This window comes from Symphalangus syndactylus, chromosome 5, assembly GCF_028878055.3.
Source record: "Symphalangus syndactylus isolate Jambi chromosome 5, NHGRI_mSymSyn1-v2.1_pri, whole genome shotgun sequence".
In the NCBI taxonomy this organism is placed as follows: Eukaryota; Metazoa; Chordata; class Mammalia; order Primates; family Hylobatidae; genus Symphalangus; species Symphalangus syndactylus.
Genome location: NC_072427.2, coordinates 16,006,358 through 16,021,189, shown reverse-complemented (window position 1 = coordinate 16,021,189; position 14,832 = coordinate 16,006,358). Strand labels below are relative to the sequence as shown.

Here is a 14,832-nt window from a genome sequence, read left to right as displayed (position 1 = left end):
AGTAGTAAAGTCTGAATGCAAGACATGGATATCAGGGCCCCTCAGGAACTCATTTTATAATTAAGAATATGAATGACTTAGGCCATATGTGGTGGCTCACGCCTATAATCCCAGCACTTTGGGAGGTCAAGGAAGGCAGATCACTTGAGGTCAGGAGTTTGAGACCAGCCCGGCTGACATGGCGAAACCCCGTCTCTACTAAAAATACAAAAATTATCCAGGTGTGGTGGCACATCCCTGTAGTCCCAGCTACTCAGGAGGCTGAGGCAGGAGGAATGCTTGAACCCGGGAGTAGGAGGTTGCAGTAAGCTGAGATCAAACCACTGCACTGCAGCCTCGGTGACAACGAGGCTCCATCTCAAAAAGGAAGAAAGAATAAGAATTACTTAAATCAGCCGGGCGCAGTGGCTTACGCCTGTAATCTTTGTACTTTGGGAGGCTGAGGCAGGTGGATCAGGAGGTCAGGAGATCGAGACCATCTTGGCTAACACAGTGAAACCCCGTCTCTACTAAAAATACAAGAAAAAAAAAAATTAGCCCAGCATGGTGGCAGGCGCCTGTAATCCCAGCTACTCGGGAGGCTGAGGCAGGAGAATGGCGTGAACCCAGGAGGTGGAGCTTGCAGTGAGCCGAGATCGGGCCACTGCACTCCAGCCTGGGTGACAGAGCAAGACTCTGTCTCAAAAAAAAGAATGACTTAAATCTCTCAAATCTCTCTCTGACCTCCATGTGTGTGTATGCACTTGTGCAGACATGCTTATATGCATGTAGCTAGTAATCAGCTGGTTCACACCAGCACAGCTGTACCAGTTGTTAGGACATTGAAATACTTTTATTTTGTTTGGTACATTGTTATTGTCCCAACCCTCCCATATCTGTGCCATCACTCCCCAACTCTAGTTGAAATCCCATTATACGGCAACTAAACCAGCAGTGGCCATAAGGACTCTGCTCCATCGTGATTGGTCAGTGCTTATGTTGTGTAGTTAATAAATGTGTTGTACAGATTTGTGTATGTGTGTTTATGTGTGTATGTGGTATATATGTGGTTATATAGTTATACATGTAATATTGGGTCTATCATCACACATGCAAACCAAGCCACATAGTAAGTAAAGGCTTTTTAAAAAGTTTTGAGTGGTGAGAAGTGCCCTTTAGAGGGGCGTGTGAGTGTGTGCTTTCCATATATACATGTACATAACATAGTCATTCTTTTGCCTCTTCTCCCTTTCTCTGTGTTTTGTGGCTTCTTCACCTCTTCTACCTCCAATCATTGCCCACTCTTTTTTTAAATTCTGACTTCTCGTCCCTATCTCTTTACCTCTTCTGAAATGCAATCAGTGTGTTTCTAAGTGTCAGAGTTGGTAGGGAGCTGTACTTGAATATATCTTATATAGCATTTTTACAGCAAATCTGTTTTCTCTCCATAACGTCTAGCCTGGGTTTTAACACTCTGCTCGGTGATTTGAGTTAATCTTAGGTGATCTCTTTAAAACAAATTTTACCAGAAGGATTTGGGTTTTGTCATTTTATTCAGTCTAATTGGAGCAGAAAGAACCTGTTCTTTCTTCTTACACTGGGATGAGGTAGTGTATGCTGTCTGTCTTTCCTTCTTCATTCTGGTGAGGGGCTTTTCTATATTAATGTTTCCCTAAAACACCTGAGACACCCATCCATTCACTTTTTCTTGCCTTTCATACTATTGCTCTATTGCTTATTTCTTAAGGAGTGTGTATGAAAGGTTTTGCTTTAGTCTGCGTGGGGCAGGGAAGAAAGAATTCTGAATGCTCGGAAAGGTTCTGCCTTTCTCAATGCAAGGGAGGTTGTACTAAGTCTCACAACTTTGCTTACAGCAGATTCTGCTCAGATATCTGTTGTATGATTATTCCAGAAGTGAACCAAAAATGGCTTGATTCTGTGGAAATGCTTCTGTTTTTATGATACAAGGATTTTTTGCTGCTTCTCTTGGAGACTAGACCATCAGCTCTCTCGCTTATGACTTCACAATTTAAGTTGTCACAAGCCTGCAGCTGACTCATTGTATTGTCTCACATTGGAACTATTGTCTAGTATTTCCAGTAGTTATTCTTAGGACTCTAGGGGATTGTGTGTGGTCATTTTCTATTTTCAGTAATAGAAAGCGACTAGTGGTAGGAAGGTACTAGGTTCTGCAGCTTTTAAGTGATTTATTTGTTCTTGCATTGTATTTATCTGTTTACTCTTTTCCTTTCCCAAGACCGTGCGCTTCTTAAAATTGGGACAGTGACTCTTAGAATTGTAAGGCTGGCACCTACCATAATTAGGTTAAATGATCTTTCTAAAAGACTACATTTAAGAGAAATCACTGCTTTCAATTTCAGATGCTTTCCTTTGGCCTTATCCTGTCACCTGCACTCATTGCAGGGATTGTGGCTGCTTCACTATATGGAGTGAAATGTTGTATCTTTCTCTAATAAAACAGGAGGAAAGCCAAGCCTTCCCTAAGGTTTTGTGACTTCAGCTGTTGGGCAGTGAAACGTTTCACTTTGCCTCAAAGCTCAGACCCTGCCTCATTTGGACACATAGTTATGGTGATTTACTAAGTTCTTTATTCTGCCTCATTCATGCCTTGGCAAATTATATTCACATCAAGCAATCTAAATGACTTTTTGAGTTGCTATTTATACCAATTGCTGTTAGCTCAAGCCTCAGGAGTATGTTAATTTTGTTGGGTCTGCCTAGATCACCACAAACATGACTCTCACAACCTGGCCACTTTAAAACCTGAAGTCTTTTCTAAAGAAGAGTGCCCTAGTAATCTGCTGAATTGATGCTTTCTGTAAAGACCTTACAGGCATCTTAACAACCCCCACTCTTTTGAGATCGTTGAAGCTTACATAACCTCAGTATGACCATGGAAATCTAACGGGGTATCAGCAGTGGTTTCTGATTCTGACTCTCATACTGAGAGCAGGTAGAAGTAGAATCCTATTGGGCTAACTCTCAGTAACAGTAGTGACTACCTGGGGCTAATCCATAAGCTACTTCCCCAAATTGGAATATGGCAGCTACATTCTTGAAAATTGGAAGATACGGCCGGGCGCAGTGGCTCACGCCTGTAATCCCAGCACTTTGGGAGGCCAAGACGTGCAGATCACAAGGTCAGGAGACCATCCTGGCTGACATGGTGAAACCCCATCTCTACTAAAAAAATACAAAAATTAGCTGGGCGTGGCGACAGGTGCATGTAGTCCCAGCTACTCGGGAGGCTGAGGCAGGAGAATGGCGTGAACCCAGGAGGCGGAGCTTGCAGTGAGCCAAGATGGTGCCACTGCACTACAGCCTGGGTGACAGAGCGAGACTCTGTCTCAAAAAAAAAAAAAATTGGAAGATACTAGAGGAAGATATTTCCACTAATCTACTTCTGTTTAAAATGCCGTTCAGAGCAAATGGTCACCAACAATCTCCTTTAAAAAAGAAAATTGTCTTAACGAATTTAGGAAGAGGAAAGTAAGTCACCTCCACTACATCATACATCATCTCTATCCACAATAGTCAACTCAGACTATGCTGTGAGGCTTTTGTTAGCTGTACTAAGGAAAGTAATCACAACATTCATGATATTTCTGTGTGAAAATTTGCTTTTAAGTACCCAGCAACTGATTTAACATTCAAGTTTTAGGATATCAGCTGGTGAGAAATGTAGATTGCCTGTAGTGACTTCTGGCTTTAAATGTGATAATTCAAAGGTTCTGGTTAAAGTAAGACTTGACAGTCTTAAAAACATTAGTAGTCATAGAGAACGTTAACTTCCTCTGAATATTGTTGGCAAAGGAGGCTTTCAAATAAGTACTGCATATTCATATATATACCCTGGCCCTTGTCACCCTGTTAAAGTCTCTGGACCCCTTCCCAGTCTGTCTGGACCTCTTGTCCCTTCTAGCTGTTCACAACCTCCTGAACCACTTAAATTCATCTTTATATAATCTTCACCTACATGTGGGCCATTTCCCTTATCTTATGACCTTTACCAGTTTGTTTGTTTTTGGAGACAAGTCTGCACTCTGGCTGTAGTGCAGTGGTAAGAACATGGCTCACTGCAGCCTAACCTCCTGGGCTCAAGCAATCCTTCTGCCTCAGCCTCACTAGTAGCTGGGAATATAGGCGTGCACCACCATGCCTGGCTAAGTTATTTTGTTTTGTTTGTTTTTAGAGAGACGGGGTCTCACTATGTTGCCCAGGCTGGTCTCGAGCTCCTGGGCTCAAGCATTCCTTCTGCCTCAGCCCCCCAAAGTGTTGAATTACAGGTGTGAGTCACTGCACCAAACTTTTTACCAGTTTTTTGATGCCTACTTCTTCCATTTGACTAACCCACGTGTCTCGTATTTTTTAAGCCTGTTCTTTCATATTTAATTGAGTCTAGGAAGCCACCCCCCTCATCACATGTATGTTACATGTACCCCGATTTCATGGCTTTAATATTTTGCTTTTAACAATATGTAGGAAATCCAGGATGAGTCAGCTGTGTTATGGTTGGATGAAATTCAAGGTGGAATCTGGCAGTCCAACAAAGACACCCAAGAAGCACAGAAGTGTATGTATCACCTGTTTTATTTCTGTTTTGGTGGAGGCTGGGGGTGACAAGGTGCTCCATACAGCTTGACCAAGATAGGCGTGGGGGAACAATTTGCCAGTAGATATAGTTAGGTGAACCAGTATGTGAATTTAGACACTCTCTAAACTATTCTGGTAACAATTCTTTCCCGGAATAGTTGCCTTAGGAATCTTTGCCATTAATGAGGCAGTAGAAAGTGGTGATGTTGGCAAAACACTGAGTGCCCTTCGTTCCCCTGATGTTGGCTTATATGGAGTCATCCCTGAATGTGGTGAAACTTACCAGAGTGACCTTGCTGAAGCCAAGAAGAAAAAACTGGCAGTGGGTGAGTTCTGGGATAATACATATGTGCCCTGAAGCTAACCCTTGAGTATATGAGGGGACAGAGGAAAGGGATAAGCTATAGGGAAAGACCTTTTAGCATAGCTATACAGTACTTAGGCTCATTTTAAAGGAGATGAAATCCCTATTTTTGAAAATATCCTTTTCCCCCCCTTTGTGGACAGCTGTGTTAACAAGGCCAATTTTCTGAGAATGTGGGAAAGATTAAAATATTTAACTGTTTATCTTTCACAGAATAGCAGTAGCTCTGATTAAGCCTATAGGCAATTAAAAGTAGTTTGTCTGTAAAAAGAGGGAAAGAAATAAGATTTCTTATCCATTTTATGGACTTTTAAAAATTGAAAAACTGGGCCAGGTGCAGTGGCTCACACCTGTAATCACAGCACTTTAGGAGGCCGAGGCGGGCGGATCGCCTGAGGTCAGGAGTTCAAGACTAGCCTGGCCAACATGGTAAAACCCTGTCTCTACTAAAAATACAAAAATTAGCTGAGCGTGGTGGCGTGTGCCTATAATCCCAGCTACCCGGGAGGCTGAGGCCGGAGAATCGCCTGAACCGGGAGGCAGAGGCTGCAGTGAGCCAAGATCATGCCACTGCACTCCAGCCTGGGTAACAGAGCAAGACTCTGTCTAAAAAAAAAAAAAAAAAAAATTGAAAAACTGGAGAGGCTGAATGGTTGCACATTTTTTAAGACAGGCCTTAAGCTTTGGCTTTGGAGTGAACAAAGTTAATCATGGTTAATTCCATAATTGGACTTCACAGGTGTTTTCTTCTTATAGACATAAATGAGCTAAATTAGTCATTACAAAGCCATAATTTAATGGGGGCTTAGGATGCCCCTTTACTCTCACAGATCCAAGGAGCAGCTTTTGGAGTGGTCTTCATTTAGACTGTGAGACCTGACTGTAATAATCCTGCAGTTCTGGACATACAGCTGGGGAGTGTGGCTCTGGATGTCTTCTATCTTTCCTTTATTTTCTGCCAGGAGATAATAACAGCAAGTGGGTGAAGCACTGGGTAAAAGGTGGATATTATTATTACCACAATCTGGAGACCCAGGAAGGAGGATGGGACGAACCCCCAAATTTTGTGCAAAATTTTATGCAGCTTTCTCGGGAGGAGATCCAGGTAGGTCACCTTTCTTCACAAAAGAAGAAGCTGAGAAAAAGTGTTTTCAAGCTATAATATTAATTAAGAGGAACAGGGTGTGTGGTCAGAAGCCCTAGACTAAAATTGAGGTCATGTAGTGAGCTGTTTTGGGGTAATTTTTTTGTAGTAGTTGGGGGAGTGACTAAGGCCTGAATTTGTAAAACATCTGAATTATAGAATTAAGTGATATAAACCATATGCTAAGAAAAGTTAGATGATGTATAAAAGAAAAATGAAAAGTTGCTGACTCCATTAAATGCAACTGTTTTAATCTCTTCCAGTTTATATTTTCAGTCTCTCTTCTGACTGTTTCACAAATTATATTAGCTACAACCTGCACTTTCAAATAAAGTTAGCATTTTCATAGAGCTTTTAAAGTACTTTTTCATCTTCTGTGTCTTTGTGTCTTTGCTTATGCTGTTCCATTCAACAGTTTTTTTTGTTTGTTTGTTTGTTTTTTAAACAGAGTCTCACTGTGTCACCTAGGCTGGAGTGCAGTGGTGCAGTCTCGGCTCACTGCAACCTCCACCTGCCTGGGTTCAAGCGATTCTCCTGCCTCAGCCTCCCGAATACCTGGGATTACAGGCATGCACCACACCTGGCTAATTTTGTAATTTTAGTAGAGACGAGGTTTTGCCCTGTTGGCCAGGCTGGTCTTGAACTCCTGGCCTCAAGTGGTCCACCCGCCTCAGCCTCCCAAAGTACTGGGATTACAGGTGTGAGCCAGCACACCCAGCCCATTCAACAGTTATTTGTTGAATACCTCAAATGTAGCAGGTACTCTTCTAAGGAATGGGGAATATAGTCATGAACCAAACAAGTCTCTGCTATCATGAGATCTCTCTCCCCTGCCATCTATGTCTGTCAAAATTCTATCCTTCCCTTTGTACTGATTCTTGGTATAATAAAAGAAAAAAATTCAGGCTGGGCATGGTGGCTCACACCTGTAATCCCAGCACTTTGAGAGGCCAAGGCAAAAAGACTGCTTGAGCCCAGGAGTTCAAGACAAGCTTGGGCAACATGGTGAAACCTCATCTCTACAAAAAATACAAAAATTAGCTGGGCATAGTGGTGTGTGTCTGTGATTCCAGCTACTTGGGAGGATGAGGCGGAAGGATTAGTTGAGCCCGGGAGGTCAAGGCTGTAACGAGCCATGATCACAGCAGTGCACTCCAGCCTGGGCAACAGAGCAAGACCCTGTCTCAAAAAAAGGAATATTTAACTTAAAAATTCAGTCCTCCAAGCACACCCATCTCAAGTCATCTCCTCTATGAATCTTTTTAAAATTTCCTTTCCTTACCCCCTTCATCTTCCTTTGAAGCTCCCAAAGAACTTGGTATTCATTCAGAATTTAATGTACTTGGATTCGAATTTTAGTCACATTTGTGCTTGTCTATGCCCCCTAGTAGTTTTTAAAGTGAGCTGCTAAGTTTGCAGTACTTTCTCGAAGGGGAAGTTACGTTGTCATTGATGGACTGTTGAGGACTTTTAAGTTTTAACTTGGTACTGCACTCCTGTTAATTAAACCAGAGTTGTTTAATGAATGTTAAAGGGGAGGAATATATACTGAGGGAAGATGCTCAGTAAGCTCCTGTAGGTCATGAGTAGACATATTACTAATAGACATTCAAGATTCCTAGAGAAAAAGGACAGTAAAAGATTTTCAAAAGGTCATTTACTTCCTTTGGCAATATTTCCCAAATCCTGTGTGGAACAAGTCAAAAATACACCTGTGGAAAAAGTGAAATAGTCCCTTTATTTAGGAGTTAACATCAGATGGGTGATTTCTACCTTGTGGTTAAAGTTCTCTTTATATGGTGGGTTACAGTCTCTTACCTTTCCAGTGTTTCATCTTCATTGCTAATGATTTCACAGGTGATGAAATTTAAATTCATTGAACTCTGTTCTGGGCATTGAGAAGATAGAAATATGTATCAGAGAGTCTCTACCTTCCAGTGTTTCACAGTGTTGTGAAAACAGCAGACACAAAACCAAGTACTGTAATGTAAGGCAGAGAGAAGTGGTGCTCTAATCATAGCACAATAAGGGAAGTCTTAAGGGAATTTTTCATTTTGTCCTGGAGTAACATAGCATAGATAATATTTTAGCAGCTGAGAAAAAAAGAAAAGGCTGTTCTAGACAGAAAGGGAAAGTTAAGGATGAGCTTGCTGAAATTATAAAAAGGAAGTAGGAGAGAAAATAGAAAAGGAAAAAGCACAGAGTACTGAAAGGACATGGACCCCTGAAGGAGAGACGAATGGTGTATTACCTGGCACGTGGTAGGAGTGGCAGGACAGGAGGCCCAGGTTGAAGCTTGAGGGCCTAGTGTGCTGTGCTAAGAATTCAGGGTACAACTTCTAGCAGAGTGATTTTTAACTCTTGTTAGTTCAGGGACACCTTTGAGAATCTTACCAACCTCCACAGAAACACTCATGTTTGAATAGTGTTTTGCATATAGGGACCTAAGAATTTAAACAGGGAAGGGATGCTACCTCATTTTCAGCATGTAACCTGACCTCTTACCTCCCCTGCCAACAATAGTGGCCATCACATATAGATCCTCCCACTCTCTACTCACCACTGTCTGTACTTTCAACTTACTTGGATTTTCACTGATTCCTTCTTCATTTTCTCTCCAGAGGAAACAGCTATCCTTTCTAAAGCTCATTATTTATCTTACTGCTTGATTTCATCCTCTCCCAGTTCCTTGCAGACCATGTACTTTTCGTGCTCTTCCTCCAGTGCTTGTCAGGATTTAATGTCTGTCTGAATCACCTGGGATCTTGTTAAAGTGAAGGCTCTGATTCTAGTGCGAGGTCTGAGAAAATCTACGTTTCTGACAAGCTTTCAGGTGATGTTGATGCTGCTGGCCCAAGGACTGTATTTTAAGTAGCAGCCTACATACTTAAGCATCTTTATTTCCCACATCTTTGAAAAAATAATAATACAAAATTTTTTTAAAGCCCATGGAATTTCCCTGATCTGGCCTCACCTACATTCATACTCTTGCTAAGGGCCTTGAAAGTTAGTCTACTCGTCACTAATTCACTCTGTTACCATCCACTTCTTGGCTCACAGCAGTGTGATTTCCTGTCCAGCTTTTACTTAGTAAAACTCTTATTTTAGAATTCATCAATAACCTTTTAATTGCCAAATTCAGTTCTGAGCACTCATATTTGACTTGTCAAAAGTCTCTTCCTCAAACCCTCAATTCCTTTGGCTTCTCCCATACAACTCTCTTCTGATTTTCCTACTTCTGAATGTTCCTTCTTAATCTCTCTTGCTACCTTCCTTTCTCAACCTCTGCTTGAATTATACGAAGAGTCCATTGGCCTTCTCCTACACATTCTTCCTGAGTGATCTCTTTCAAGCCTGTGGCTCCAGCCCCTACCCTTGTGCTTGTGACTCCTAAATCTGTACCTCCAGACGTTAACCCTTTTCCCCACCACCAGGTTTTTGCACTTCCTTTTGCAGTCCAGAAGTCCAGCAGACACCTCAAACACAGTTTAACAGGAAAAAAACAGAGGCTGCAATAGTATATAAGGTTGTATTTTTATCTCACATGAAATGATTCTGCAGTTGAGCAGTCCAGGGGAAATGTAGCTTCATGGTATCATCTGTCCCAGGATCCTTCACCTTTGTGCTCTGTCATTCTTAGCATGTGGCTTCCATTCTAAAGGTCACCTTGTCAGCTATAATGACAGTTTGGAGCTTTGACCATCAAGTTAGCAGTCCAAGCAGGAAGTAGAAAGAAGGGGAAGGAGAGCAAAAAAGGTGTGCTGCCCAGCTGTCTGTTTCTCTCAAGGAGCTTTCTCAAAGGTCCTGCCATACTACTACTGCTCATAGCGCATGACCTCGCTCTACCTCATGGAGTCTTTTTTTTTTTTTTGAGACGGAGTTTCGCTCTTGTTGCTCAGGCTGGAGTGCAATGGCACAATCTTGGCTCACCACAACTTCCACCTCCCAGGTTCAAGCGATTCTCCTGCCTCAGCCTCCTGAGTAACTGGGATTACAAGCATGCACCACCACACCTGGCTAATTTTTGTATTTTTAGTAGAGACGGGGTTTCTCCATGTTCGTCAGGCTGGTCTCGAACTCCTGACCTCACGTGATCCACCCACCTCAGCCTCCCAAAGTGCTGGGATTACAGGTGTGAGCCACTGCGCCCGGCCACTTGTGGAGTCTTTTAAGTGCATACAGTGTTGCCCAGAAAAAAAAAATCGAGGCTCTGGTACCAAGGAGAAAGGAGAAGGTAGATATTGGATAGGTAACCAGATGTTCCTAGCCATTCTTACTGCTGCTGCCCTTGTTCAAGCCCAGGCCATCTCTCACTTGGATCACAATAGCAGCATTGTAATTCACCCACTTGGTGGAAGTCTCTACTCACTCTAATCTGTCAGCTACTTTCCTAACAGTATTGTTTTTCTAAAAATGATCTCCATCCTGGGCAATATAATGAGGACTCATCTCTACAAAAAATATTTTTTAAAAAATTAAAATTAGCCCGGTATGGTGGTACGCTTGTAGCCGCAGCTACTCAGGAGGTGAGGTGGGAGGATTGCTTGAGCCCAGGAATTTGAGGCTGCAGTGAGCTGAGATTGTACCACTGCACTCCAGCCTGGGTGACAGAATGAAACCTTGTCCCTAAAATAAATAATAAACATCTGATGGTTTTATTCCTTTGCTTGACAAGGTTTCCTGGCTCTCCAGTATCTTTAGTGACAGTCCAAACCCTCTAGGCTACTTTTCAAGACCATTTGCAATCTGCCTGGAGAAGCAATTTTCAGTCCTCACCTCTGGTCTCTCCCCCTGAGATGTCCTGCATTGTAATATTCTAGGGGTCCCTTGGTACTTGGCACACAGCCCTGTTGGGTACCTGTCACTCTATTCTTATCTGCAGTGACCCCAGATCAGCCAGCACAGTGCCCAGCCTAGTCAGTGTTGGATAGGTGGATAAGTGAGATGACATATGAAGTAAAAGAAGATCAAGTTTTTGTTTATGAAATGTATTCTAGGTGGGAGGACATGTGTGAGAACAACGTGGTCCTAAAAAACAGACCTGAGGGCTTTATTCCTGTTGTGTAGCTAATGATCTAGTATAGACTTAGGAAGCAGGAGGTGCTAGCTTGTGTGCTGTGGATGATACTTCGTGAAAACCTGCATCCGTTCTTGCCTGTGAATGTCTTTGAATGTGACCACTGCTTTTTCAGAGTTCTATCTCTGGGGTGACTGCTGCATATAACCGAGAACAGCTGTGGCTGGCCAATGAAGGCCTGATCACCAGGCTGCAGGCTCGCTGCCGTGGATACTTAGTTCGACAGGAATTCCGATCCAGGATGAATTTCCTGAAGAAACAAATCCCTGCCATCACCTGCATTCAGGTATTTCAGAACCTATCACACGGACAGCAAGCGGGCATCTAGAGCAGGGGTAATAAATGGGCAGCTGTCACCATTGACTGAGTGTGTTTTTTGAGTTCCGGACTCTTAGTCTTCTCTTTCCTTTGACAGGTACCTCCTGTTTACTACCATATAACCGTAATGTGCCTACAGGTGTTTAATGGTGGCACAGTGGCAGTTCTTGGGTACCTCTTCCTCTCTTCTTCTAAGACTATACCTTTCTGTAAGATTTGAACCTTGAGGGAAACAACTGTGGTTTTGCTTCAATGATAAGGTAGCACAATGTCCTGGAAAGAATTCTGAGTTAGGAATGATGGCTGCACTGCTGCCAGACAGTGGTGAATCTCCAAGTCTGTGTCCCCATGTGTAAAAAGGGGAATGCCCCATTGTATCTTACCTTCCTCACCTGATTTGTTGTAAGAAGCCAGTAAGTGAATCTGTATGGCTGCACTGTAAAAGGTGTACAGGGCTGTGCTGACGTAGGGGAAGTAGAATGTAGCCATCGTGTTCTTCCAGTGGAGGGATGGCCTGTGCCCTTGTTCCCCTATCACTGCTGGAAGTGGTCCTTACTAAAACTTCATCATGAAATTGCACTTGGATCATATATCAAGATGAAAGTTTTTTTTGAACTTCCATTGATGCTCAGGAAGTAATATGTCTTCTGTAACATTTGATTGTTTCAGTCGCAGTGGAGAGGATACAAGCAGAAGAAGGCATATCAAGATCGGTTAGCTTATCTGCGCTCCCACAAAGATGAAGTTGTAAAGGTATGGTAGCCTGAGCAGGGTTTCTCCATGAGGGGCGCAGGTATAACACGTGTTGAGATGAAGGACTCTTCTAATTTCCAGGATCCCTTTTCCGCAGATTCAGTCCCTGGCAAGGATGCACCAAGCTCGAAAGCGCTATCGAGATCGCCTGCAGTACTTCCGGGACCACGTAAGCACCCTTGGATCATACAGGCAGTTAGGAGGGGTTTTGCCATATTTTTGGTAGATGGATGAACAGAGAAATGTCTTCTTTTTTGTTCCTTAGATAAATGACATTATCAAAATCCAGGCTTTTATTCGGGCAAACAAAGCTCGGGATGACTACAAGACTCTCAGTGAGTAACTGGCTCCGCGTGAAGAGTTGAGGCAGTGGCTGGGAGCCACCAAGTTCAGGGTATTCTGCACAGACCTCTTTTGTTGTCCTGAAGGCAAGGCTTGGGGGAGAGGGTGTGACCTGTGACATAAGCCCCTTTCCTAACATGTGGCTAGGTGTCTTGTTGGCTTGTTGCATTAACCTTTACCATAACATAGCAATAGCCTGACACAGAAGACTGCACCTGATAGTTGTCTTAGCACATCTCAAAATTAAATGTGTGTGAATAGAATTACTTTTTCAAGACAATGCTATTTCCTGAGACATAGTACTTTTTCTGCTAACTCTCTTCTTTGATGCATACTTTCTGTCAGTCAATGCTGAGGATCCTCCTATGGTTGTGGTCCGAAAATTTGTCCACCTGCTGGACCAAAGTGACCAGGATTTTCAGGAGGAGCTTGACCTTATGAAGATGCGGGAAGAGGTTATCACCCTCATTCGTTCTAACCAGCAGCTGGAGAATGACCTCAATCTCATGGATATCAAAATTGGACTGCTAGTGAAAAATAAGATTACATTGCAGGTATGGCCCAGTGCCAGCGGGGGCCTTGGAACACTTCATCTTGCTTTGTAACCCCTGCATTAGTCCCCTTTTTGACTGGTGGGGAGGGTGGAGGCTGACTTTCTTCTCAGCTACTGCCATAAGCGCTTTTTTTTTTTTTTGACCAAGTCTCACTCTGTTGCCCAGGTTGTACTGCGATGTGATCTCAGCTCACTGTAACCTCTGCCTCCCAGGTTCAGGCGATTCTCCTCCCTTAGCCTCCTAAGTAGCTGGGATTACAGGCACGTGACACTACACCTGGCTAATGTTTTTGTTTTTTGGCTTTTTTTTTTTTTTTTTTTGGAGACGGAGTTTCCCTCTTGTCGCTCAGGCTGGAGTGCAATGGCGTGATCTCGGCTCACTGCAACCTCTGCCTCGCAGGTTCAGCGATTCTCCTGCCTCAGCCTCCCAAGTAGCTGGGATTATAGGCTCATGCCACTACACCCTGCTAATTTTTGTAATTTTAGTGGAGACGGCATTTCGTCATGTTGGCCAGGCTGGTCTTGAAGTCCTGACCTCAGGTGATCCACCCACCTCAGCCTCCCAAAGTGCTGGGATTACAGGCATGAGCCACAACACCTGGCTTTTTTGCATTTTTAGTAGAGACGGGGGTTTCACCATGTTGGCCAGGCTGGTCTGGAAGTCCTGGCCTCAAGTGATTGATCCACCCACCTTGACCTCCCAAAGTGCTGGGATTACAGGTGTGAGCCACTGTGCCCGGCCATCATAAGCTTTTTTAAAAGTTATATAAGAGAGGTCAGGCATGATGGCTCACACCTATAATCCCAGCACTTTGGGAGGCCGAGGAGGGTGGATCACTTGAAGCCAGGAGTTTGAGACCAGCCAGGCCAACATGGTGAAACCCTGTCTCTACTAAAAATACAAAAAATTAACTGGACATGGTAGTACATGCCTGTAATTTCAGCTACTCAGGAGGCTGAGGTGGAAGAATCACTTGAACCTGGGAGGCAGAGGTTGCATTGAGCCAAGATTGCACCACTGCACTCCAGACTGGGTGACAGAGTGAAACTCTGTCTCAAAAAAAAAAAAATGTTTAAGACGTAAAACAACTTAATAGACAAAATTTTGATAGAGAAAAGAAGATAAATGTCTTCGCCTAATTTCACCTATCCCAGTCATTTTGTATCTTACATTCTTACTTCATATTAAAGGATAAGACTCTTTCCCTATGATAAGTAGTCATAATTTTTTTTTATTTTTTGAAACAGAGTTTCCCTCTGTACCCCAGGCTGGAGTGCAGTGGCATGATCATGACTCACTGCAACCTCGACTTCCTAGGCTCAAGTGATTCTCCCACTTCAGCCTCTCGAGTAGCTAGAACGACAGGTGCACGCCACCACGCCTGGCAAATTATGTTTTTATAAGAGATAGAGTAGCTTTGTGTTGCCCAGGCTGATCTCAAACTCGGGCTCAAGTGATCCGCCTGCCTCAGCCTCCCAAAATGCTGGGATTACAGGTGTGAGCCACTGCACCCACACATAAATATTATTTTTAACAGCATAATAGATTTTTAGAAGATACACTATGATTTACCTCTTTTTTCCCCTAGTAGTTGACATTTAGGTGGTTTTCCAAGCGTTTATTATAAATAACGTTGCAATTAATGTTTCAATATATATGTAGCTTTTATTGTATTTAAGACTTATTT

The 14,832-nt window shown here is 43.1% G+C and overlaps 1 protein-coding gene across 1 annotated transcript in view; it reads left to right on the top strand.

Annotated features, from left to right (window-relative positions):
• IQGAP1 (IQ motif containing GTPase activating protein 1) overlaps window positions 1-14,832 on the top strand; it is a 113,523-nt gene that overhangs the window by 72,612 nt on the left and 26,079 nt on the right. The window contains exons 16-23 of the mRNA XM_055277198.2: window positions 4,483-4,573; window positions 4,752-4,919; window positions 5,920-6,062; window positions 11,294-11,464; window positions 12,166-12,249; window positions 12,347-12,418; window positions 12,515-12,584; window positions 12,937-13,145. Coding sequence (XP_055133173.1) covers window positions 4,483-4,573; window positions 4,752-4,919; window positions 5,920-6,062; window positions 11,294-11,464; window positions 12,166-12,249; window positions 12,347-12,418; window positions 12,515-12,584; window positions 12,937-13,145 — 1,008 coding nt within the window. The remainder of the gene's footprint in view (window positions 1-4,482; window positions 4,574-4,751; window positions 4,920-5,919; window positions 6,063-11,293; window positions 11,465-12,165; window positions 12,250-12,346; window positions 12,419-12,514; window positions 12,585-12,936; window positions 13,146-14,832) is intronic.